This window comes from Pinus tabuliformis, chromosome 8 (genome assembly GCF_031772625.1).
Source record: "Pinus tabuliformis cultivar Carrire ecotype Pingquan chromosome 8, CPIR1, whole genome shotgun sequence".
Classification (NCBI taxonomy): Eukaryota; Viridiplantae; Streptophyta; class Pinopsida; order Pinales; family Pinaceae; genus Pinus; species Pinus tabuliformis.
The window spans coordinates 1,091,402,821-1,091,430,731 of NC_142294.1; the positions used below are offsets into that span (position 1 = coordinate 1,091,402,821).

Here is a 27,911-nt window from a genome sequence, read left to right on the forward strand (position 1 = left end):
AGGAATCTGATAACAAATAGAATGTTCTAATCCACAGGTGATTGCAGCAGCGGAGGTCTCAGGTTCAAATCTCACATACGAAATTGCGGAAAACGCACCAAAATTCAGGGTTGAAGCTTGGGGCATGCATCAATTAAGATGCTGTGATATACTAGCTTCCCATACCTGTATTTTACGCCTTCGTAGGTGGATGAAAATACTATGGATGCCAATATGCCTCTACTGCACCCATACAGGAATTGGGTTAGCAAGAGAAACCATTCTACTACTCAGCCACCACTGGTTCTCCAACCATCAGATGTGACAAAGGCCAATACTATTGCAAAGCCTGTGCATATTGCAAATCTTCTCAATGGTAATGGAGATGGATCACTGTCTTCAAACATTCCATCGGATCTTAGGACAGAATTCTCACATATTTTTCAACCGGTAACTCCACATTCATTTAACAAAGAATCAATTTATCAAGGGATCTCCACAAGACCAGAACCATACCCATCATCTTTCAAGTTGCAGGATCAGATTTATTCACATACAAATAGAATTTAAGTTAATGCACCACCATAGATCAACATAATGGAGATACACAATGCTTGTAGACAGAGTCACCAAACTTGATAGACTTGCCTTCAGCCAGACTAGCCTGCAGAACGAAGAATCAAGTTAAATTTACAAAGGGTAATGCCACCTCACAGAGAGATTTGCTCTAGATCCTAACACCTTGCATGGTGATTAGCCTAGGTAATCTTAAATAACTCACTAGTCGTCACATGAGGATATATTACTAATATCCTAAATGAATAATACAATCTGAGAGGGAGATTTATTCATTGGTGTAGCTGGAGATATTCTGCTGTAGAGACTATAGCCATAGCAGGTACTACGCTTCAAGCAATTAAGCAATCGGTCAAAGAGAAATGCGCTTCAACAATCAAGGACAGATGAGCCTCAAAATCACTGAATTGATTGTGTGTCATCTCTCTAATCTAACTTGAAAAGAACTCAGACTCCCATGGTGAGAATTTGCAGTTTTATCATAGTTGTTGCTTTTCCTTTCAAGAACCTTAGCAGGAATCTGATAAAAAATAGAATGTTCTAATCCAAAGGTGATTGCAGCAGCGGAGGTCTCAGGTTCAAATCTCACATTCCAAATTGGAGAAAACGCGCCAAAATTCAGGGTTCTGAAGCTTGGGGCATGCATCAATTAAGATACTGTGATATACTAGCTTCCCGTACCTGTATTTTACGCCTTCGTAGGTGGATGACAATACTATAGACGCCAATATGCCTCTACTGCACCCAGACAGGAATTGCGTTAGCAAGAGAAACCATTCTACTACTCAGCCACCACTGGTTCTCCAACCATCAGATGTGATGAAGGACAATACTATTGCAAAGCCTGTGCATATTGCAAATCTTCTCAATGGTAATGGAGATGGATCACCGTCTTCAAACATTCCATCAGATCTCAGGATGGAATTCTCACTTATTTTTCAACAGGTAACTCCACATTCATTTAACAAAGAATCAATTTATCAAGGGATCTCCACAAGACCAGAACCATACCCATAATCTTTCAAGTTGCAGGATCAGATTTATTCGCATACAAATAGAATTTAAGTTAATACACCACCAAAGATCAACATAATGGAGATACACAATGCTTGTAGACAGAGTAACCAAACTTGACAGACTTGGCTCAACCAGAAATTCCAATTCGTTGGAACACTGATGTCACACATAGCAACTCTCATACATCCATGGAACAATGCAGATCTCAATTCCACTCTACATGGTCCACTCTACACTGGAATTGACCAGCTTGTCAGATTTACATAATACTTCTCTTTGAAGAATCAGTGAATTTTGTTATCATCCAAGTTCCCATGGGATCAGCGATAGAAAATGACCCTATAAGATTTACTCAGAGATTTCAATTACTCATAGATCACTACCATGAGGAGCTATCAGGCCCTAAGAACTATAGAGTTCCAATTCCATGTTAATATATAGACAACAATGCACGAACAACAATATGATGGAAAATGCTTCAAGTCATCTCATATAATATTCACACCAATGCAACAAATATATAGTACAATGGATGATGCCACCTCATAGAAAGATTTTCTCTAGATCCTAACACCTTGCATCGTGACTAGGAAATATTAACTAACTCATTAATCATCACTTGATATCTCTGAAACCGGATCCGTTCAAACAGGCCGACATGTCCCAAATCCGACGAATCGGACACAGTTCGTGCCAATTCGTGTCCGATTGGGACACAATCGAATCTGGATCATGTCCCAATCGGACCCACGTAGCCATAAAAAGGCGAAATTTGTTATTCTTTTTATAATTTTCACTTATCTCTTTTGCAGTTGGTTGGCTGTGGATTTGTTGTGAGAGGTTTGGAGCAAGGAGCAAAGGGTGTGAGAGCGTTTTCAAGGAGATTCAAGCAACAAGTAAGTGCATTTCCTCTCTACTTTTTTGCATTTGTATTACAGCAGTTTGCATATGCATTTCTTTTACAAATTTGTGCATTTTTTGTTTATTTTTTTTACAGTATTCACGGCTCAATCAAGAGCAGGAAGGAAGGGGTAAAGGAAGGGGAAGAATGTCCCCATTGGATATGCCCCTCCTCCCCCAATTTCATCAAAGTCTGCTGCAAGTATTCCCTCTATTGCAAGTAATGTTGAGGGAAGACTTCCTCCTAAAGGTAACATTGAAAAATATCCCTTGTGGAAATATGTCACAAGAGAGGAAGGGCCAAGCAGCAAGGTGAAGGGAGGAGGCAATGTGAATTGGAGATGCAACTTTTGCCACAGTACTTTCACAAGCACATATTTCCGTGTGAAAGGCCATTTGTTGGCTTTACCAAGTTGTGGAGTTGGAGCTTGTAAAAAAATTCCTTTACAAAAGAGGAAAGAAATGGAAAGAGAGTTCAATGTTGGTATGGAAAATGTGGCTACAAAATCAAAAAAAAACCAAGAACGGTGACCCCCTTCCATTTTTGGGGAAAGGCAGCAACAAATTCCCATTTGAGAGTTTTAGTGGGGGACAAGCAGCAAAAAGAAAGGCAATTTCACTTGGTTCAATGGGCAAGATTTTTCAAAAGGATCTCAATGATCCATTGCTAGAACCTGTTAGATTTGATGATGGTGATACTGTAGAGGGGTCATCCTCCACACCAGCAGATGCAAAGGCGACTTTGGATACAGGGGAGGAGGATGCAGCAGAAGAGAGCAGTGGTGACCATGATGATGATGACAGTGATGCTAATTTTGATGATGACTATGAGGATTGATGACTCATGAGTCATGAGCTAGCTACTGCCTTAAGGCTTGTATACTTGTAGTTGTTTTGTATTTTCTATTTCTATTTGCCATTGGCATTGCACTACCTATGTAACACATTTAGATTTTGATGACTTAATGAGAAAACTACAATTGTCAGTGTCTTTATCTTACTATCCTGTCTTTCTCCTATTGGATCATTGATGAATTGAATATGTATTATGAATCATGATTTATCATTTATGAATTTAGAATTTATGATTTATCATTTATGTGGCATGCCACAAATTACATTGTATTTGAATTTTGTATGTACTATGCATGTTATAATATTCCTAACTTACTTTGTAAACAGTAAAACTTACATCTAGATGAAAATCTATGTTTGAAATCAATGAATTTGTATCATGAATGAGAATTTGTGTAAGAAATATCTAATTTTTAATATATATATATATATATATATATATATATATATCCAAACGTGTCCTATTCCGAGGGGTCAACATGTCTGAATCCGACATTCAAATCCCCATATCCGACGAATCCTGAATCCACATGTCGGGTTACTTAGCTTGACATGTGTGTGTGTGTGTGTGTGTGTGTGTGTGTGTCTACAGGAATTGGCAATTGGGCTAGTCTCTTACTCATGTGACATGGGGTCGATTCCAAACACTACCACTATAACCTCTAGGTGTCTATCTATTACCCTTCCACAGGAACAGATGAATCGAGGGGATTTGAACCTCGAACCTCCTCACATATAAGACTTCATTTTCACGGCCATCGCCAATTGAGCTGTGCTCCCTCGGGGTTATCATCACTTGATATATTACTAATATCATAAGTGAACAATACAATTAAAGGTGATAATTAGACTTAATGATTGGGAAGGTAAGCAATAAGTTAACATGTCAATCTGAAGAACTTGGGCTCGAAAACCAACAACCACACAAAGTAAAGGCATTAAAGGATGGCATAAATACCTGTATTAAGTTGGGATACAAATCTCTCACAGTCAAAGGAGACTCATTAACTAATATATATGTAATCCAAGGAACCAAGAAACTATCCAGATTCCAACTAGAGGTTTGGAGCACAATGTAAATGGATCAAAGAGGATATCACAAGAGAGATGGAAATTAAATAGGTCCACATTCAGAGAACATAGAACAAAGTAACTGGCTGGAATGGCAACAAGGCACTCTTGACAAACAATTGGAATATTCATATGATAAGAGTAAACAGCGGCAGAGAAGGCAATTGAAAGAAGGTATTCAGCGGTTCAAATAAATCACAGATCAAATTATTGAATTACAAAGTTGGACTTCTAGTGCCAAAACGCATTTTTTACTAGGATTTTATTTTCTTTTAAATTGGCAGTACCAATTTATGGGGGTGTCCATTCTCATTAATGACATTTCTGTTTCCCTAATTGATGCCTTATATTTCCTTGCCCATGCTCCTGACTTTTCTCTTCAGGCCAGTTTTCTCCCTTCTACTGCATGACAGTCACCATGGTAGACCAAATTTGGAACAGGGAAGGCAACCTGTTTTGAGTATGAATTTATAAGCTGAGATATTTGTGTGCCTAGGACATGCTTCAGTTTGATTTTCAGTTGTGTTGGCTTGCATTTGGATTTTGTTGTTGGTAGTAACTTGATACATCTAGAGCAGCGCATGGGCACTTATGTCTGACTGATTTGACAGTTGGGTTTGATTGCTTCAGCTGTCTCTTCTGTTTCAGATCTGATTTTAGTTCAGGGAGTATTTTCTTTCATGTTGAACAATTAGTTCTCCTTGTTCTCTTTTGTGGAGGCCCTCATACTCAGGATGCACCACACAGACATTCTAATATTTTCTTCCCACCAGACATAAACCTGCAGAGCACATGTATTATGTTGAACCAACCAGTGCTCTTAACCAAGCTCTGATACCAAATGTTGTGACTGTTGAAGAATGTAACTAGTGCCGGCCTTCATAATTGCATTTAAGTCAAGATGTAATGTATTTGTCAAAAAGAAAGAAAAAGAAATCTTATTTTAAATAAAATTGACTTATTAAAACATGGGTTTCATGCGTGGGTCAATTGTTTATAGGTCAAAGCCTCCATTGAAGGCTTCTAGGGTTTATGTCAAGTGTTCATGTCCATGTCATATTGTAAAATACCCTTCTTGGGATTTATTTGTCAAGAAAGAAATTTATTTTAATGTAAAATAAGTCAATTAGGCCTTCTCCACCAAGTCGCCCTCAAAGAAGGACAAGTCGGCCTAACTGAGGGGCAGAATCACCTATAGAAAGGCAGCAACTTGACATCATTTGAAGCATCAACTCATCAAGTTCAATCTGCAACTTCTATGTGTGAAATTCAAGGGACAAGAAGGAAAAATCTAGCAAAGAAGAAGAAGGTCATTATCTTGCAGAAGAAACCGAAATTTCTGTCTCCTATCCCACACGTGCAAAATTCAGGAGTGTTGCAGTGGGGCTGAAATTCTGCAGAAGCTGGGAGGCCGAAAATCAGAAGTTGGCCTGAAATTCTGGTGAAGCTGGAGCCGAAATTTCTGGGTTGATGTTGGGTTGTAGCTATTGGACAAGAAGAGACTATTGAAGGTTGTTGTATCTTATTCAAAGGCTGACTTGGTGGAAAAGGAAGGTCTTTCATCTAAGGTCTTGGTTTATCTCATTCTGAATCTACTGAAGTAAGAGTTCTTACTGGGTTTTCCCCTATAAGGGGTTTTAGCCCTGGCTGAGTGCCTACTTCAGGTGTCCCTGATCTTCATGTTTTTACTTTGATGATTTCTTAATGAAAAGGTAAAAGAAGAACATAAGAATATCACAAATAATTATCAATATAAGAAAATATTTCTTCCTTTTTGATTTTCTAACATGGTATTAGGGCTAAGGTAAAAAAGGAAGAAAAAAGCAGGGTGAAGATCTATTGAGGAAAAGAAGATCAAAGGAAGGTCATTAAAGAGGATCATATAAAGAAACAAGCCTACTATCTACAAGAACTATGTCAAACTCAATGAAGGGAGAAAACAAACTAGAAGGAGCCTCCAACTACAGGGCCTGGAAAAAGAGGATAGATCTCATCCTCGAAAAGAACAAAGTTTTAGATCTTGTTCAAGGAAAAATCAAGAAGCCTACAGATGAAGCAGAGAAAGCAAAGTTCAGAGAAACCGAAATCTTGGCTATGAACCTAATAGTGGATGGAGTTAAGGACAACCTAATTCCATACATATCCAACATAAATTCCACTCAAGAAATGTATGAGGCTCTCTCCAAATTATTCACCATCAAGAACATTGGTCAAATAGCAAGTCTCAAGAATGAATTAAGGACTATTAAGATGATGAAAGACGATATTGTATCATCCTACTTTATAAGGATATCTAGAATCAGAGATGAACTCCAAGCAATAGATGAAGTTGTCCCAGAAAAGGAGCTCGTAATTACTGCTCTTCTAGGACTACCAAAATCTTGGAGTGTTTTTGCATCAGGACTTAATAGTTGGAAGGATACTCCAACATTTGAACAAATGTGGAATGCATGCAATCAAGAAGAAGCTCAAATATCATTAGTAATTAACAAGGAATATGAAGAAGAAAATACCTCTAATGCCTAATCTGCTCATCACAAGAAGAAGGGAACCTTCAAGAAGTTCAAAGGACCAAAGAAGAAAGATGACCTATCCAAGATTGAATGTTACAATTGTCACAAGATGGGTCACTACAAAAATCAATGTTTGAAGAATCCAAAGAATAAGAAGAGAGATAGGGATCAAGCAAATGTTACCAATGAAGCTCCACCCAAGAAGAACAAGACTGAAGAATCGAAAGTCAAGGACTTATACTACTAAGTCCTCTCTCTCACATATCTCTCTTAGTCTTCTATTTTAAAGTTTTGAATTGCTTTCCTTTATGTTTTGATTTCTAGAGTTTGTAGGTCTAACATGTCTTGTTAGAACATTTTTGAATTATTTTGATGAGTTATAGGTATCCCTCGAGATTAGATTGAGAGGGAGCCCTCACCATTTTACCTAAGATAAGTATCTTGCTTTTTGTCTCCTCCTTATGTTTGGTTTCACTTTCATATCAAGATTTGTTTATATTATATGCTAATAACCTTTTTTATATTTCCCTAGGTTAGGAAAGCTTGCTAAATGCTCAAAGATTATTGAGAAGACTTCAAAGGATAGACTTTAAGCATGGAAGAAGCTATGTTTCAAAGGAATCCCATGAAGATTTGATTTCCTACAATATTTGCTAAAGAACAATTCAATGTATGTCTTAAACTACAAGTTTTGTTGTAAGGTTCTCTTTGTAGAAAAGGTATGTTCATTCTGTTTTGAAATTTGCTTTACATCACTGACATCGTTATGTCTAGGGTTTTGAATCTTAAAGATTCTTATTAGGGTGATTAATCATTAGAGTGAATCTACCCTCATTATATTTTGATTATTCTTGTGAAACCCTAACCTCTAAGGGTTCACTATAAACCCTAGCCTCTTAAGGTATGCCAATGTTGATTATGAAACCCTAGTCTACTTAGGGTTGTTGATGTAGACTAGAAATCCTATGTTTAGGGTTTTGGTATTGTTATGATGGAAACCCTAGTTCTTTAGGGTTTGCTATTAATGTCTTGGTTATATAATGAATCCCTAGATCTTTAGGGTTTGGTAATTGAGAGTTTATAAACAAAATCATCGTAATAATCATAATTAGATCCTAGAAATGAAACCCTAGGTGTATATTCCTTTGTCTGATCGAAACCCTTGTCTAGTCAAAATTGTTGTATATCTAACTTTGATGTATTAAAGTTTGTGTATTGAGTTTATCTAGTAGATATTGTCGTGAAATGCTAGTGCATGATCATATTGTTGTGATATATCTAATCCAAGATATGAATATGCAGGTACACTAACTTAATTGTTAATACTCATGTTTTAGTTTGCGAAATCTGGGGTTTGCAACAAAACCCTAGTAGGAATTGATATTCTAGGACATGATGATATTGTTTTCGATTGTTGATATGATTTTACTTTAAAAATAAAAATCTAAGGTTTGTAACAAAACCCTCGGAGAGAATTTGTTTTCGATTGTGGATATGAATTTGATGATAAAATCTAGGGTTTGCAACAAACCCTAGTAGAGTTTGTCACACAGTTGTAAAAGTAATATTAAAAGACCTAGGTGTATAGTACTGTGATTTGAATCTAATTTGATTGAATTATTGACTTTGTGTCTCGATGATAAAATCTAGGGGTTTGTGACAAAACCCTAGCTAGAAGTTGAAGTCTAGTATGTAAAAGATGTGTCTCTTATCGACTATGAACCTAACTAGGCCTAGGTATTTGGTTTAGTTAACTTAATGCTTCAGTATATTTGTACTCTATTGTGTTGAGAAATCTAGGGCATGATTAAGTGATTTCTCTTCTATTGATAATTGCTTGTGAATGCTTTTTACTTCTTAGATTAGTATCTTCTTTTATTTATGTTAGTATAGTGTTATTCTTCATCCAATAGCAATCAATGGGAATATAGGCTATCATCCAGGGCCAAAACCTCTCCCACTTGAGAGGAAAACCTGAACAAATTATTCTTTTTATAAAGACTTCAATTGACGAATACCAAGACCAAGACCCTTGACCTATTTTCCACTCCAAGACCAAGACACAAAGCTTCCTTGATGAGATTCTTAGTCAACAATAGTCAACCTTCTGCTCCTTCCTCCTCCTCGACTTCTCTTCGACTTCAGCTTCCTTCTGTTTCGGACTTTCGCTTATTTCGGCCTCCTTGAATTAGGTCTGCAATCTTTGACCCTAATTCAAAAACCCTAGCTTCTCCTCCTAGCAAATGTCCTTGATGCCTTTGCTTAGGACAGAGTCTCCTTCTAGCTTGTCTCGGCTTCTCCTTTGACTTGCCCCTCTTCCAATTCAGCTACCTAAGAGGACTACAATTCCTTTCGGCTTTTTCTGCAGCGAATGACCTCTCTCTTCTTCGCACGTGTGATCCAAAACAAACCCAAAAAAACTCCTAAAGACTTCGATCTTCCTTTGCTTTACTTCGTTGGCTATAGGGCTATCTTTCTTGACCCTTTCGCACTTCTTGTTTCAGACTTGATGATAACAGAAATTTTTGCTCTAAAATGAGGCCAAGCTGCCCTATTTATAGTTGTTGGAGCCTCCATAATAAGCCGACTTGAACAAAGGGTGAGTCGACATGTCCATTGGAGCAAGTTAATTATTTTATTTAAGGTCAACCTGAAGTAGATGCTTGAGCTTGGCCTTGGAGGGTTATTTGACATTTTCAATGACTCATATACAAATGTAACATGCCCAAGAAGGGTCCTTCATACATGACATTGACTCTCTTCGATTTTATGACCAATCCTAAGGGCTCACAATGGGAGCCACTACTAAAAATAAAACTGCTTGCCCATGAAACCCATGGGTTGTTTGCCAGGCCTGCCCCTAGCAGTAGAAGGCCCTGTCCAAATAATGAGTGCTAGGTATGGAGTTGTACCCTCCTATATCTATATTAGATGGTGTTGATGTTGATGCTCCCACAGTCTCCTCCTCGTGTTGCTTCTCCCCCGAGTCCTCCTCCTCCTCCTCGTGCTGCTCCTCCCCCAAGTCCTCCTCTTTATGCCCTTGTTCTAATGGCTCATCTAGCTCTAACCATGAAGGTGACTCCTCCAAGATGGGCACCTCAAACTCCACCCTCCACTAAGACAATACATCAATATTGTCTAAGGAAATGGCATCTGGATCAATTGGCGCTTCTATTTGCTTCAGAAGAAATCGAATATTGTAATGCACATACACTAAATCATTGAGGCGTGTGAACTCCAACTCAATCTTTGATCCACAAAAAATTCTAGTGGGTGGTGATAATGGTTGTTCAATCCTCAATTCCTCCTTGACAACTACCACAACGCTCTTCCCCTTCATCTCCAACACTCAGAAAACCGAAATGAGCAAAAAAAAGCCAATTTTCCCTTTTCTAGGCGCATCCCAGCCAAAGCAGCGATATTTTATATCGTTGCGCAATGTTTTGTCAAGATATTAGCTATATCTCGAAAATATCGCAATATTTCAGCTCGCCGAATATATTGTGATATTTCTGATATTCAACGATATATCACTGATATTGTCATCACTGGTTATAGCATCATTGAGCCTTGTTACCGCTCAACCTAGCAGGGGTCCTAGGAGGGGATCCTATAGAGCAACTACTAGATCAAGGGGCAACAATGGAGCAATAGCCCACTGTCACCTCAACTAAGGCTCCCTGCTCTTTACGAACTTGCACCGACGGGAGGAGTCATGTTATGAAAGGAATCACAGGAATGGATGGATCAATGATAAGATATGAGGTGATTCCTAAATCCTATTCACAAGAGAGGCTCAATTGATTGGCTTTCTTGCTTTGAAAGCAAGGTGATTGGCTCTCTAAGAAGGGCTATGAGGATGCCTTGACCTAGGGTTAAAGGATATGCCTTGACAAGAGGCTTCGTAGGCTTAAGGATACTTGTGAAGAAATGAATTCTATGTAATCCTTGTGGAAATTGAGTTATAGAGTTGCGGGACCCCAAGGAATCCAAATGGACCCAAACTAGGTCAAGGGTTTGGAGTTGATCAACCAAGGAAGGGCTTGACCTAATTAGGGAAGAGAATAGGATCAAAGGACTAATTTTCTTTGAGATTTTGAATGCAATGATCCCAATGAGGACACTAACCCAAATCAAGCTAGGGCAAGAATTCGTCTTGTGGATAGGGCTTGCTATATCTTAGGATTCCACCATCGGATTTCCTTGAAACTCTGAGAACCCCTAGAAAAAAACCCAACGCAGCAGTCGACCAAAAATCGAAGGGTTTGAATGGCTACAATAAAATTCATTGGATGCCCTGGGTAAATTTGACCACCAAAGGGATACGATGATTAGTGCCTTAGTGCTTGCACCTAATGGAGTCGAGATACACATAGATTGAGAATTTTCATGAGCTAAGGAGTGTTGATTTGGGGTGGCATCAGATGTGCTCTAATCACGAAATTTGGTGGAGAGGCTAAGGCACATGAGATCTCCAATACCCAGAAAGGGTTTGGGCAGATTCTAAATAGTTTGAGAGATATTAAAATAATTAATATTTTTAATGGAGTCCCTAAGTCTAAACTTAGGGAAATTAAAATATCAATATGAATTAATATAAAACTGTGTTAGAATGGTCCAAAATTCATGGATCAAGCCAGATCTAATCTTAGTCGTTGATTAGGGACTTAATCTCGGTCGTTGATTTGTCAACGAGAAAAGTATAAAAGGAGGCTTGAGGGTCACTTGAAGAACACACAAAAGTGATCAGTCATTCTATTCTCTAAAGCAAGGTTTGCTAAGAGAGATAGAATCAGTGATCGGAGTTGCAGCTGAGGGGAATTGAGTACAGATAGACAAAGAGGCAGAGATAGTGCCTAAAGAGCAGCAAGTATCCAGAGAGAGTGACGCAGTAGCAGCCAGAGCTCACACAGGGCCACGCAGAGGCAGTCGGGAGCTGCGCAGAGTCTCAGAGAGGCCAACATTGCTAACTCAGAGGGCCAAAAGGCTGACGCAGGGTCTCCTAAGGCTGACGCAAACCCATTTAGGGTGACGCAAGGCTAGCACTAGGCAGAGAGGGGCTAACGCAGTCCAGAAAGGGCAGACGCTGGGGTTTCTGGGGCAGATTCGAGCTGAGGAGCTACCGGAAGGATTATCTAGGGTTTCAGCCGCGAAATTTGTCTCAAATTGAGAGGTATTACTGCCAAGGAAATTCTTTGTTGGGTAGGCCGGTTTGGCACCCAGATTGTACTTTGATATTGCTTAATAAGAAAACGCATTGGGTTTTTCCCAATGTTTTAAAATTTGGCCGATTCGAAACGGAAACGACCGAGTTGATCCGTTTCAATGTAAAAAAAATTGACTTGGTTTAGGGAACGGTACGAGACTCGGCCGTTTCCGCAATAACTCGGTCAGGTCATAACCTGCAGCCTGTAACCCCAATTAAACTGTGATTTGTCATATTTTTTATAAAATTTTCAAGTGTTTGCTGATTGGTGGGGACTCCAATGTGTTTTATGAATTAGTTAAATGCTATTTGGGGTCCATTTCCCCCTCCCAAACCCTATTTAACACACTCAAATGCTCTCATTCTCTCACAGCCATCTCATGCATTTGAGTGAGAACTTCATTGAGAGTTAGTGAGCAGTTCTTGAGTTTGTTTTTGGAGCAACAGTGAGGAGTCTTGGACAAGCATTGTAGCTGGAGTGAGGAGCTTCTTGGGCAGCCATTTGGAGCAGCATTGAGGAGTTGATTCTTGGAGCAAGCTTGAGGAGGCAGTTTGTGCCTGGAGGTATTTTTTTTCACCTCTACAAATCTGTTTTTGCTTATTAAATTTTAGGTGCATATCTAGAAAGCCTAGAGAGTGTTTTTTGTGAAAGAAATGAACATTGAATCAATGTTTTTTTCTTTTTCATTTTCAGATTGTTTGCTTTCATTTCCTAGTCAAACAATGGCACCTAGAGCGAGAGATCCTGCTTGGGCATATGTTGAAATGGTTGATAGTCAAATGCAAGGCAAATTTTGCCATAGGAAAATTAAGGAAGGTCCTGGGGGCATTAATACGCTGAAACAACACTTGGCAGCTAAGTCACAGGACACGTCCCCTAGGGTCCCGTGTCTCGTATTTCACGTATTGGACACGAAAACGGCCCAAATACGTGTCCAATACGATTTTTGACGTGTCCTAAAAATAGCATACGTATTCTACGTTTTCCCTTCGTGTCATGAATTTAGAATACGCGTATTCGGTACAGAGAATACGTTGCCATAACGTATTTCGATTTTTGAATACGTATTGCAAAAAAATTCGGTTTATAACGTCAGCGTCAGGGTTTTTTTCGTTTGTTTGGAGCTGTTCGTGTGTCGTGTGTAGCTGCGGGAGCTGTGTGTGTCGTGTGGAGCTGCTGTTCGTTCAAGACCAGCGTAACCAGGACCAGCGTTAAAGTTTTAAACCAGTAAGCAATAGCATTCACGTTACATTTGCTCGCTGTATATTTTGAGCCCACCGGCAGGGTTTTTATACTTACATTATTCTGTAAGACTGTAACCAGTAACAGTAACAAGCATTAACGCTGCACGCAGTACTTCTGGAGTTTTTTATTTCTAGTAACTGGAAATGATCCTTAGGTAGCAGCAATGGTGAACTGAGAGTTCGTAATGAACTGGCCGAAATAATTGTAATTTGTATCCGATATACAGTGTTAACCACAATTCTCTTAAGCAACCGAGAACCAGTCTTGGCATTCCCAATACGCACATCCGTGTAACCATACATCGCGATTCGCAACACATCGATACATTTTGTATTCTTTTGGATCAACCCGTCGGAATCGAAAGCGTTCTTCAGCCGGGACTGTGTTCACTGGCAAATACTTTACACAAACAAATACAACAACAGAATGTACAGCAGGGAGATTGGTTATAAAATGTGAAAATATGAGTGGAATTCCCTGTGCCAGTTCCGAGAACAGAAGCCCAATTCCAGGAACTCTGGCCACGCTTAAGCTTGAGAATAGGCTGCCAATTTGTTCTTTGGACACCTTGTGCTCCATCTCATAAGCATATCTCCTTATGTACACGTAATGCCAAACGCACATTGTGCATAACAAAACTGCTGCAATCACAAGCAGTTAATTTTTTTATTGTTCTCAGATTTTTGTGCAATAAAAGCAGAGACAGATATAGACAGAAATATACAAGTTTATGCCAAATAGTCATCCTCTTACCTGTGTAGAGTGTCAAATTCATAATTAATAAACAGACAGATTGACAATTTGAATTTACAGACAGTAAGAAACAGCAAGACTTTAATTGTGACTTTAATTGTTTTTTTTGTAGGTTTGTGACAAATTGACAATTTACAGACAGTAAGAAACAGCAAGACTTTAATTGTGACTTTAATTGTTTTTTTTGTAGGTGAAGGTGTGTGGAATTTATAACAGTTCTCACATTAATGGCTCAATCATCCAAGGCAGCCGGCAGAGGTCAAAGGAAGGGCAGTGCTTTTCGTGGTCCCCGCCCTCCAACTCCAAGTGTTTCACCTTCTGTTGGTCATAGTGCCCCAAGTGCTTCAAGTGAAGCTGTAGGTGTTTCTCAGCCAACATTAAAATATGATGCTGCTGCAGCAAGACAACAAGCACAGCTAAAAAAATACCCTCTCTGGAAGTATGTAACCAAGAAGCAAGTGCCAAAGACTGGTCTGGGAGGGAATGTGCAATGGTCTTGTAATTTCTACAAGCTTGAATATAAGAGCACTTACAATCGAGTTAGGGGCCATTTGTTGGACCTGCCTTGTGGAATTGCATCATGCAAAACTATCAGTCAGGACGAAAGAATGGATTTGGTAAGGGAGGATGCAGCTGGCTCTGTGAATGTGGTGGCAGCAAGCAGGAAAGCTAGTAAAAATGAAGATCCTCTTCCATTCTTGAGGAATTCTAATATTAGTAGATTTGGGAGAAAAGAAATTCAGCCAACAAAAAAGAGGGCAGCCCAAACTTATAGTGGTCCAATGGACAAGATTTTTCAGCGTGAGCAGCGAGATGAGGTTGATCTTACATTGGCATTCTTTTTCTATCTCAACTTCATTTCTTTTAATGTTGCACGGTCTCCTATGTTTATTGAGATGTGTCGAGCTCTAGTTGATAGGGCTCCAATTGGGTATGTGCCTCCAAGTTCAGAAAAACTTAGAACCACATTGTTGGTGAAGGCAAGGAAGGAGGTGGATAAAATTCTACAACCTATTAAATCATCATGGATCTCATCTGGTGTCAGTATTGTCTCTGATGGATGGACAGATACAGCACGCCATCCTCTCATCAATTTCATGGTATATTCTCAAAATGGACCGGTTTTCTTGAAAGCAATTGATGCTCTTGGACAATACAAAGATGCACAATATATGGGTGAGCTGTTTATTAAAGTTATTGAAGAAGTAGGCATTGAAAGTTGTGTGCAAATTATCACAGATAATGCACCTGTTTGCAAAGCAGCTGGCTTGATTGTGGAAACTAAATATCCACAAATATTTTGGACACCATGCATTGTTCACTCTTTGAATTTGGCACTCAAATCTATTGCTTCAGATGTGACATGGATTGGCAATCTTATTGAGGATGCACGCCATATCCGAAATTTTGTGCAAAACCATACCAATGCCCTCACAATATATAAAGAGTACACACATCTATCCTTGTTGAAGATTGCAGATACTCGGTTTGCTTCCTCATTCATCATGCTTAAGAGGTTGAAGGAGGTGAAGGCCGCTCTTGGGGCCATGGTTATTTCAGATCTTTGGTCTTTTTGGAGAAAGACGGATCAAACAGCTTCAAAAAAGGTAAAGGACATAGTGTTAGATGATGGTTGGTGGGAAAGGGTGGATCTTACCATAAAGATCATGAACCCTATCATTTCTTTCTTGCGGTTTGCAGACACGGACCAGCCCATCTTAGGAGAGGTTTATGAGGGTTGGGATTCCATGATTGACTCTGTGAAGACTATTGTTATGGAGAATGAGTGCCCTGCATATGAGACATCAGCAGAGAGCTTATGGTCCACCATACAGGATATTCTTATCTCTAGGTGGGATAAGAATTGCACACCTTTGCATTGCTTAGCTCACTCTTTGAATCCCAAGTACTACAGTCAAGAGTGGCTGCATGGTGGGACCTCACACAGATACCCTCCTCACATGGATGGAGAGATTTCACAGGGGAGGAAGATAGCATTCAGAAGGATGTTTCAGGATAACACATCTTTTCTTGAGGTGGAGGAAGGCTTTGTAGAGTTCTCCACTGGCACCAGGAGATTTGGGGCGTATGATGTACTTGGAGATAGGGGGGTCAAAAGTGCCTATGCATGGTGGGCAACTCATGGGGCAGCATGCCCTATTCTACAACAGTTAGCCTTGAGGGTCCTCTCTCAAATTACTTCATCTTCTTGTTGTGAGAGGAATTGGAGCACTTACGGGAATCTATATAGTTTGAAAAAGAGCAGGCTTGAGCAATCCAGGGCGGAGACAATGGTGTATGTGCACACCAACCTTCGTCTTATTTACAGGCAGAGACAGGAGTGGTTGAAGGGAAAAACAAAGATGTGGGATGTGTTTCCTGATGATATGGGCTTGGACGACAGTATTGAGTTGGCATTAGCCAACATGGATCTTAATGACCCAGTGCTAGAGCCAGTGACTTTTGATGATGAGACACAGCATCTTGAGGGGTCATCCTCCACAGCAGCAGATCCTGGATTGGGCATAGAGGAGGAGGATGGAGTACAGTCAGATGGCAGTGGCAGTGATGGTGACTATGACATAGAGGACATGTACTATTGATAGAGTGATGAGTCATGACTCATGGACCAGTACCGAGCTATGATATTCCTACTTATTTTGTATCTAGTATCTAGTATCTACTCTTTTGTATTTTCCATTGGCATTCTCTCAGGAGTCAGTATCTACTGTAGTCTATGATCTATCTATGTACATTGCAAGCACTGAACAGTGATACATTTTGATTTTGATGACTTAATGGAAAATCTGCATTTTATGGTTTTAATATCTATTCTTATGTGCTTGTAAGTTGTAAATTTTGATTCTATTTATTTTTTTAAAGTGAACTATGAACTTTGAGAAGTAATTATATTTTAATTTGATTAGATAAGCTGCAAGCCTGCAACCTGCAATTTAATATGGATAAAAAACTATATTTCGGTATATATATATATATATATATATTTTTATTAAATATATATAAAACGTGTCCCCCGTGTCCTGTTTCCAGGTCGCTGCGTTTCGTATTGAATACCACGTATTTACGTGTCCTCCGTGTCTCGTGTCCTCGTGTCATGTGACTTAGCTTGGCAGGGATTAGAGGCCAAATTACTCCATGTACCTCACCAGAAATTGGGGAGATTAGGAAGCAATTGTTGGCCAGCTTTGAGAAATTTAAAGAAGATAAGGCTAGGCAAAGAAAAATAGAGGCTGAAATTGGGAGGAAGAGGGAGATACAAAAATGATGGCTACCAACCCCAATTATGATTTTGAGGGTTCTTCCTCTATCCCTCAAACTGATGCATCCAACCCTTTCCGATATGTTCCTCCCTCTTTTGGTTCTGTTCAAGATAAGGGAAAGGGTAGAATGAAAAAGGGTGATATGACTATCAAAAGTTATTTCACTCCCTCCTCTCCATCGCATATGGTCCTCAAGTTAATAAAAGTCAAATGCAGCCCACTTTAGATGACCATTGGAAGAAAGAATTGAGGGAGACTGCTTGTGAGTACATAGCTAAATGGTGGTATGATGCTAATATCCCCTTAAATGCTTCCCGTTCACCATATTATGAGCCTATGTTTGATGCCATACATGCTGCTGGAAAAAGCTTCAAAGGCTCTACTATGCATGAGCTAAGGGGGTATCGTTTGCAGAAAGAAATTGAATCCATTAATGAGTATTTGAAAGATTTCAAGGACTCATGGGCAAAAACAAGATGTACCATCATGTCAGATGGATGGACTGATTAAAGAAACCGTACCATCATAAACTTTCTTGTCTTCTGCCCACGGGGAACCATGTTTTTAAAATCAGTTGATGCATCTGATAAGGTAAAAGATGGGCACTTGATGTTTCAGCGATTGGATCAGGTTGTTGAGGAGGTGAGGGTGGCTAATGTTGTTCAAGTCATCATAGATAATGCCTCTAACTATGTTCTTGCTGGTAAACGATTAGAGGAAAAACACAAAACCATCTTTTGGACGCCATGTGCTGCACATTGCATAGACCTCATGCTTGAGGATATTGGAAAAATAGATTGGGTCAACAACACTGTAGATCATGCCAAAAGCATAACAAAATTTATCTACAATCATTCATTGGTTTTGAGCCTCATGAGGAAACACACTGGGGGCAAGGATATTATTAAGTCTGCCATCACTAGATTTGCTACTCATTTTTTGACATTGCAATCTATGCTTTCCCGACATAAAAACTTGCAAAAGATGTTTTCCAGTGATGAATGGAATCAAAGCAATTGGTCTAACAAACCAGAAGGCAAAGAATTGAAAAAGAAAGTCTACGAAGAAACTTTTTGGAGAAAGGCAGTAGAGATTGTGAAGCTTACTGAGCCACTAGTTAAGGTGTTGCGGTTGGTGGATGGGGAAAGGTTGGCTATGGGCTTCATTTATGAGGCTATGGATCAAGCAAAGGAGCAAATAAAGACAGCATACAAGGATAGAGTGGCAAAGTATAGGCCCATTTGTGCAATCATTGATGAAAGATGGAACAATCAACTCCATCGCCCTATACATGCAGCTGGGTATTTTTTGAACCCACAGTATCATTATAAAGCTAAGGAGTCAGGAGCTTTGAGGGGGGAGGTCAGAAATGGACTGATTGATTGCATTGATCGCATGATCCCATTGGAGTCTGATCAGCTGGAGATACACCGACAGGTTACAACCTTCAGCGATGCCTCGGGTACCTTTGGGAAGAACCTAGCAAAGATTGCAAGAGAAGCAAATGAGCCAGGTAAACAAAAATTTCAATTTTCAAATTCTTAATAGTTTTACTTTTTTTTTAAGTTTGTTAAATCGTTTATAATTTGAAAGTTGGATATAATTTGTAATTTTGTTGAGCTAACTCATTACACTCCTATGTCTTTTGCAACACAATGGTGGGAGGCCTTTGGTGGCCATTGTCTTGAATTGCAAAGGTTTTCAATTCGTATTTTGAGTCAAACTTGCAGTGCAACTGGGTGTGAGCGCAATTGGTCTGTCTTTGAGAGGATTCACACAAAAAAGAGAAACCGTTTGGATCAAAAACAATTAAATGATCTAGTCTATGTCAAATACAACCTCCGGCTCAGACGAAAGCAATTGCTGAACAAAAGACCTGATTCAGATCCCATTGTGTTGGAAGACATTGATCCAACATCAGATTGGGTAGTGGAGAGTCATCCAGCAGAGTTTGATCCTGATGAGGATCTTGATTTAGATTTAGATATCGAGGCATCAGTCGAACATGTTGTTCAGTTGAATGCAGATCCCGATCCACCAGCCTCAGTATCACAGCCAGCAAGGACTCCAGTTGCAGGCGCTTCCTCTGCTCAGACACCGCATATCTACCCTATCTCAGCTTGCATCTGCTGCAGTTGCACAGCCTGCTAGTGGTACCACTTCTACAGTTGCAGTTGGAGATGATGATGATGAGAAGGAGCCATGGGGCCCCCTGTCTGACTCAGAGATTGATCGACATGATCTTCGCTCCTCTGGCAGTAGCTACTAGCCAGTAGTACTGGAGTCTGGTCACAGTTACTTTTGTTGTAGAGGCCATTTCTAGCCTCCTTGGTTATGTGTTTTTTGTTTTGAGTCTTTGATCATGTATGACAGTTGACTATGTATTGCCATTGGACAGTGCACTGGGTGCCATTTTGATATAATGGATTGGTTCATGAGCCTACTTTGATCATATGTTGTCTTCCATCTATATTATAATGCTGTGTGTTTGGAAACATGAATGAAAATCTTTAAAATTATGTTTAAAATCTTTAAAATTATGTTTTTTTTATAAAAAATAAATATTTAATGTATCTTTTACAACGACCAAGTCATTGAAATCGAGCCGGCCGAGTCGATACCAAGTCGGAGTCGAAGTCGGAGTTTTAAAACATTGGTTCCAACATACAGGTGCACTCCTCAGAAATCTTGCTTGGAACATTGAAGTGAGAGATTCCCTGGCCAAAACCTTCTAAATCATGCTTAAAACATTGACAGTTTCCCTGCCCAAAACCTTGCAAATCTTGCCTGAAACATTGAAGTGACAGGATTTGCAAGGACTGGGGCAGAATTTATGTAGGGTGGATAATTTTGGACATTATAACATACAATCTTGTGATAATCTTGTGAAGTACCAATATGCAATAACATACATTGTGAAATGCACCCCTCAGAAATCCTGCCCGGAGTATTCATGCAGCAATATGCATTCATTCTTGTCATTTGTAGATAAAAGGCCCAACATTTCACTCACTTAGATAGATTTTCACCTTCTGATGAATTCCACATGAATTCACTGGAAGAAACATAGATATTGAAGTAGAATAAAGAATCCTTGCAATAGAAATGATAACTACCTTGGCAAAAATTCCCACTCCGCATTCCATGATAAGCTTGGCGAGGAAGAGGTCATCAGCGAGTAAGCGTTCCTTGAATCCTCCAAACTGAAGAAGCCATCGAAACAGGGCCGATTTCTCCAATTCGGCATAGCGATTGATAATGGCAGCGGGAACGCGCCCCTCTGTCACAGCCACCGCCAAATCACCCGGAATGGTCTCCAATGACTTCCCTAGCACTGCCAACGCCAACATCGCTTCCTCTTTGTTCTTCTCATTATCGTTCTCATTCCCCTCGCCACCTCCACCGCCGCCACTACCATTCCCATTCCCACTCCCATCCCCTCTCCCTGCCCCTGCGGCCGTGGAGACCACTTTATATGCTCCTCTCCATCCACCCTCCGCACCTGGCCCAAGCCTTCGAGCGCTTATTCTTCCGCCAGAGTTACTAGGGAAGTCTACCCTCAGCCTCTTGAGAGGCGTAGATGCTCTGTAAGAGTGAGCATCGTACAATGAGCACGAGTTCCACCCGGCCCTTGCAACAACCTGACAAGTCGACAAATACACTGCCATTGCCAATTGCAAGTCTTCAGTCAGGCTGCCCTTTTAGGGTTCGGTTAGTTCCGAAGGATATTTCACAACATAGGAATCCGCTGAGAAAACTGTTTGTGCATCTATATATTCAAATCCAACCATTCCATCTCCTCTTCTTGCTTTGAAGAGACGATTGATTAGCTGTGGACCAGTCCCAAGCCACCTATCTAACGACCCACTTACCTACCAACCGGATGACTCGATCTCAACCGCCCGTCGTGCGTGAATTAAAGATAAAATAAAATCTAACCATTAAAGCCATCCATGCTCCCCACGAGATACGGGCTGTGTTCGACTTCAGCTCCAACTATGAAGGGGAATTAAACCAAGATCTTCTGATATATTCCAATCAAAACAAAATCTGCTGATATATTTTTCCACCATGGCGCTTTGAACATTTTTTTCCCTTTATTTTATATTCATTTTACTTGGAATAAGTGAAATTTTCAGAGGGGATGAACGTATTATGGTTTGACTTCAAATTCAAATTACATATGGTGTACACAAAGACCGTGGGGAACAAAGACCCTGGAGCGTTCTTGGAAAAATTTGCATAAAGATGAAAGCATAAGGTCTGCTTTGTATGATTTTTTTCGAAGTTTTATATTATTCTAAGAACATTCTGTCACTCCTTACAGGCAACCACTTATATTTCAATACTTCAGATTATCAAGAACTCAAATGTCTGACATTTTAACAAAATAATGTACATATTTTTACAATTTAATATATTTATTTTTAACTTTATATAATTATTTTTGTACTTCCATTTAACTTTTTAAAGTCAAATAATGTACATATTTTTATAATAAATAGTTTGACAATATCTTCAATATAATTTTTTTTGAATTTAAATAAATTGTGTTTTATGTTTTAACTTGATTCTTTTGAATTTTTATAAATTGTGTTTTATGTTTTAACTTCTATTGCATTGTATAAGAAAGCTTAATCATCTGTCTCACATTTTAACTTAGAGGATAAAAAAAAATATTTTCGAGAAAAGAAGAAATTAAATATTGTTTAATATAGAGTGAGATTATGTTTTTGAATTTTTGCTTTTTTCAATTTGAACTTTCTGTGTAATTTGTTTACACCATCTGTAAATCCTTTTATACTGGTAGATTTTTTCTTTTAATTCAATTACAGATATTATAACACCTAATCCATTAACACGTAAAAGGAAAAAAACCATTTCCACCTAAACTTATGTCGGAACCTTTATGAACACTTTTTGAAAATGATGCTAGCCCCGAAAAAAAGTGATGAGAAAGGGAAAATCAATTATGTTAACCATTAACACGTAAAAGGAAAAAAACCATTTCCACCTAAACTTATGTCGGAACCTTTATGAACACTTTTTGAAAATGATGCTAGCCCCGAAAAAAAGTGATGAGAAAGGGAAAATCAATTATGTTAACGATAGCAAACATCATGAGAATTAGGCATCCCACATGCAAATCCATTCCCCATCTTTATGATTTGATCCCAATTTCAAAATAATAAGATTCATCTCAATGTTGATTTCCTTGTTTCATTTTGATAATAAATTTGATTATATTGGTATCATTAATATATGAAATAATAATAAAACATTATCTAAAGATAGCTTTATTGTTGATGGTCATGATATAAAGTCTTATGTAAAGTATATAAAGTCTTATGTAAAGTATATGGTTTGAGGTTTAAATTTTTTTACAATAGGCCCTAAGGGTGAGGTAACGTGTGAGGAGACGACCCGGTAGGGGGCTCGACCAACAGGCCCGTAGGGACGGAGTCACTCACTATTCATATTCACTCCCCGTGCTTTCTCTCTCTGACTGGCTGGATCCACTTGATGATGGATCCACTCCCCCTCCAGATTGCACATTTTGCCTCTCCTTAGTTACTTATTTTCTTTAGGGGGGCGCCAAAAGAGAGGACGCTCCATAACAAACCGAAAAAGAAAAAAAAATGATGATAAACTGCCCTATCTATGCCCGATAGGTGATCAGTATTATTGTCATTTCTCCTGTTATTAATCCTATCTGCCTGCGTGCCTATCCTGTAGTGGATCGTGCATGGGCGCATATATGGTTCAGCTAAAGATTATAGTGGGAGTGATCAAAATCTCATGATATGAAGTCTTATGTAAAGTGGGTGGTTCTTGTGGGTTGTACATGGACGCATATATAGGTTCACCTAGATATTATAGTAGTAACGATTGAAATCCACCTCGTGTCACACAAGTATGAGCTTGGTCTAATTGTCAATTCAATATCCACCATAAACAAAATATTTGAATATATAATAATAATAATCTAGTTTTAAGGTTATGAGATAATTTTACACAAGTTGAACATAAGACTTTGTAAGAGAAAACACATGTCTTCACCATTAGGCTCATAAGATTATGAAATAATTTTACACAAGTTAAACATGAGACTTTGTAAGAGAAAACACATGTCTTCATAACCCCCTCTGAATTTGAACTTGTGATCTCTTAGGAGAAAACACATGTTCTTCACCATTAAGCTCACCATCTTCTATGAGTAAGCTTAATAGTGAAGAATATGTGATTGCTTCTAAGAGGTCACTATTGATTTTAGAACATGTTAATTAAAATTTAAAAAAATAATAATAATAATGAAAAAAATGCTATTATATAAAACATGCACCCTAAGTTTCGTTTCCTTTTAATATATCACAAAATCACATGAGGAAAATTGTATCCTTAAAAAAAATTAAGGATTGTATGAGATTCCCAAAGATTGGGAAAAGAGGATAGCAATATATCATCATGAGACTCACTAAATTCCCCTCACAAGCATATCCTAAAAAATGTGGACAACAAGAAAAGGCACAACCATTTGACTCTCGACATTGAGAAAACTGACATATCTCAAATTTCTGCAGATGACAAGAGGATTTTCAAGAGGTTGGATATTTAGTCCATTTAATTCCAAAGAAACATCTCTAATTGCACCATGGTTGACAAAATTTTCATCTACTTCTTTAGGCTCTGTTTAGAAACAATAGCTTGCTCCATAAAACATTAAACAAAGTTGAGGTGTTTAGAAACAATAGCTTGCTCCATAAAACATTAAACAAAGTTGAGGGGTAATTGGATTATCAAATTTGGCATTATTATAGAATATAAAGTTGTTTCCCTACCAAGTGACGTCCTTAAGCTGCATGTTCAAATCATTCAACAATTGATCACATTTCCTTTCATTTTGAGCATTTTGGTGCATTTGACACCGATACCCCATAACCATTCCACATAGATCATTGTAGTTATTGGCCATTATAGAATTTGAGTTGGGGTAAGTGTTATTAATGTTATTTGTCTTTGCCAAAGTTGTTCAAATTCCTATTGTATGAAGAAGGAACGTTTGGAGGCATGACCGGAAAGCAGAGATTTGAGAGATCAGCATTCTGCTCCAGGAACGAAGCTCTGTTCCAAGAGAACGAAATCTGGCCTTGCAAAACGTACCACAAACTAAAACGAGAATACCAAAACTTTGGTTTGGGCATAATGGCTTACTAGGAACGAAGCTTTGTTCCAAGAGAACGAAATCTGGCCTTGCAAAACATACTACAAAATAAAAGGACAATACCAAAACTTTGAGAGGACAAAATTTGAATAAAAAAGGAAGAATGTAATAGATCCAAACATCATCGCCAACAGTCCAGATGGGTATTTTGACAGAGCCTCAGGAAAAAAGCAGGAAACATATGGAGCAGGAGGAATTTTAGTCAATTCAGAAAACCATAAGATTGAATTTGAATGTGAACTTGGGAAGGGCATAGTAACTATACAGAGAAAAGGAAGCAACCGTACGCAGGAAACATATGGAGCAGGAGGAATTTTAGTCAATTCAGAAAACCATAAGATTGAATTTGAATGTGAACATGGGAAGGGCATAGTAACTATACAGAGAAAAGGAAGCAACCGTACTCATGACTATTGCCAGAGAAGAAGGTACAAATACGATTAACATCCATGGGGAGTCAAAGTTTGTAGTGGAATCGCTAATAGGAAGAGGAGGCAGAGGAGATTAGGACGGCTGAACCTAATTTGATTTCTAAAACTTGATGGACAAAAACAAAGTCAAACAATTGGCTTCACCATTATCAGACAGATTTCCAAAATATTCTGGAATCTTCAATGGCCATTAGGACTGAGGCAGAGGAGTTTAGGATTGCCAAATTTAATTTGATTTCTAAAACTTGATGAAAAGAATCGAAGTCAAACAGACCCCCCTATCTGTCAGATTTCCAAAATATTCTGGAATCTGCCATGCAGATAAAGAAGGCCTAGATGGCCCTTTAGGACTGCACGGCGGACTTCTATTAGCGAAGAGAATAAAGAGAGTTTCCCAAAGATAATATTGAATCACATATTCTGCAAGCACTAACAGGAGATGGAAAGATTATCCAAATAAGCATGCAGCAAAGAACCAGGTTCATTGACAATGACAACGAGGGCTTTTCCCGATGGGATGGAGAATATCCTCCCGTCAAGTTCCATTGACATAAATCGATCAATGTTGACATATGCCCGCAGAGTAGGACAATTGTTCTGTCTTTCGTTTTATAATGATTATGGAGATTGATGTAAAATTTCTATTTTTATTAATGGAAATTTTGATGCTGACAAGATATATCAGCATGCAAAACCTCAATATAGCAGGTCAACATTATGCACTCCTCATAAATCCTTCATGGAACATTGAAGTGACATGTGTACTCTCAGAAATCTTGCCCTCAATATTGAAGCTACAGATTCCCTAGCCAGAACACTGTAAATCCTGCCTAGGACATAAATATTTAAGTGACAGGTTCTCTGCCTAAAATCTTGCAAATCCTGCCCGGAACAGGACTTGCAAGGATCAAGGGAGGATTTCTGAGGGGTGGATAATTTTGGCCTTGTGATTTACAGTCTTGTGATGTACCAATATGCAATAACATACATTGTGAGGTGCACCCCTCAGAAATCCTGCCCGGACCATTGACGTGATGCACCAATATGCATTCATTCTTGCGATGTACCAATCTGCAATGTCTAACAGGTTTTTATCCGGATGAATTTTACCTGAATTTTATTGAAAAGAAATTTAGATGTTGAAATAGAAATCAAGAATCCTTATAATAGAAATGATAAATACCTTTGTGAAAATGCCGACGCCGCATTCCATGGCAACCTTTGCGAGGAAGAGATCGTCAGCGAGTAAGCGTTCCTTGAATCCTCCAAACTGAAGAAGCCATCGAAACAGGACCGATTTCTCCAATTCGGCATATCGATTGATAATGGCAGCAGGAACACGCCCCTCTGTCACTGCCCCCGCCAAATCACCTGGAATGGTCTCCAATGTCTTCCCCAATGCTGCCAACGCCAGCATCGCTTCCTCTCTGTTCTTCTCATTATCGCTCTCATTCCCCTCACCACCTCCTCCACCACCGCCACTCCCAATTCCACTCCCACTCCCATCTCCTGCCCCTCCCCCTGTAGCTGTAGAGGCAACTTTAAATTCTCTTCTCCATCGACCCTCCGCCCTCGGACCAAGACTTTGAGAGCTAATTCTTCCTCCAGAGCTATTAGGCAAGCCTAACCTCCGCCTCTTGACAGGTGTAGATGCTCTATGGGAGTGATAATCATACAATGCGCACGAGTTCCACCCGGCCCGTGCGACTGCCGGACAAGTCGACAAATAAACAGCCATTGCCAATTGCAACAGCCTTCAGTCAGGCTTCCCTTTTAGGGTTCGGTTAGTTCCAATATAGGAAGCCACACAGAGAACTGTGTGTCAATATATATCTATATTCAGAGCCAACCATTCCTATTCCTCTTCTTCCTTTGAATATACGATTGATTAGCTGTCGTGCAGTCCCATGTCACCTAATCTAACGACCCACTTACCTACCGACTGGATGACTCGATCTCAACCTCCCGTCGTACGTGAAGGAAAGATAAAGTAAAATGTAGCCATTAAAGCCATCCATGCGCCCCACAGGATAAGGGCTGTCATCATCTACAACTCCAACTGTGGAGGAGAATTAAATCAAGATCTGCTGATATGATCCAATTAAAACAATATCTGCTTGTTTGTTCTTCCACTCGATTCCCATGACGCTTTGAACATTGTTTTTAGCCTCCATATTTTACATTCATTTCATCTGGAATTAAGTGTAATTTTGAGTGAAGATGAGCATATCATGGTTTGATTTCAGTGTGAAAAGGAACAAAGATTTTACATTCATTTCATCTGGAATTAAGTGTAATTTTGAGTGAAGATGATGAGCATATTATGGTTTGATTTCAGTCTGAAAGGAACAAAGACCATGGAGCGTTCATGGAATAATTTGCATAGAGAAGTGATTTGTAAGATTATTTTCAGTTTTACATTATTATAAGAACATGCATGTCAATCCTGGCATCGCCCACTTATATTTTAATACCTCACATTATAAATATTTCAATTATTTGCCACATTCATTTGACTAACTAAACTATGTACTTATTTTTTGTAGAATACATAAAAGATTGTATCAAATATCGTTTTTTAATTTAAATCAATGGTTTTTTTTTATAATACATAAAAGATTGTATCAAATATCGTTTTTTAATTTAAATCAATGGTTTTTTTTACTCTGGTTGGATTGTATTAGGAAACCGACACAATCCTATTCAAATCAGCTATCTCATATTTTAATAATATTAAAATATTGGTTAATTTAAATATTTTTGTTTGAAATTTGGTGGGATGGATTATACCAGGACATTTAAATAGTTTTATTCAAAATCAACTATTTTATCTTTGTATTAATATTGATTTAGGAATATCT

The 27,911-nt window shown here is 38.8% G+C and overlaps 1 protein-coding gene across 2 annotated transcripts in view; it reads right to left on the reverse strand.

Annotated features, from left to right (window-relative positions):
* LOC149239151 (UvrABC system C protein, putative (DUF3411)) overlaps positions 1 to 27,118 on the reverse strand; it is a 158,533-nt gene extending 131,415 nt beyond the window's left edge. Inside the window, exon 1 of one of the 2 annotated variants that reach the window (XM_089373334.1) lies at positions 26,234 to 27,118. In XM_089373334.1, coding sequence (XP_089229460.1) covers positions 26,234 to 26,788 — 555 coding nt within the window. In that variant the 5' untranslated portion in view covers positions 26,789 to 27,118. Of the gene's footprint in view, positions 1 to 20,513; positions 21,384 to 26,233 lie in introns of those variants that run through there. The other variant, XM_089373335.1, reaches the window with a different exon arrangement.
* Positions 27,119 to 27,911: the final 793 nt, after the last annotated feature.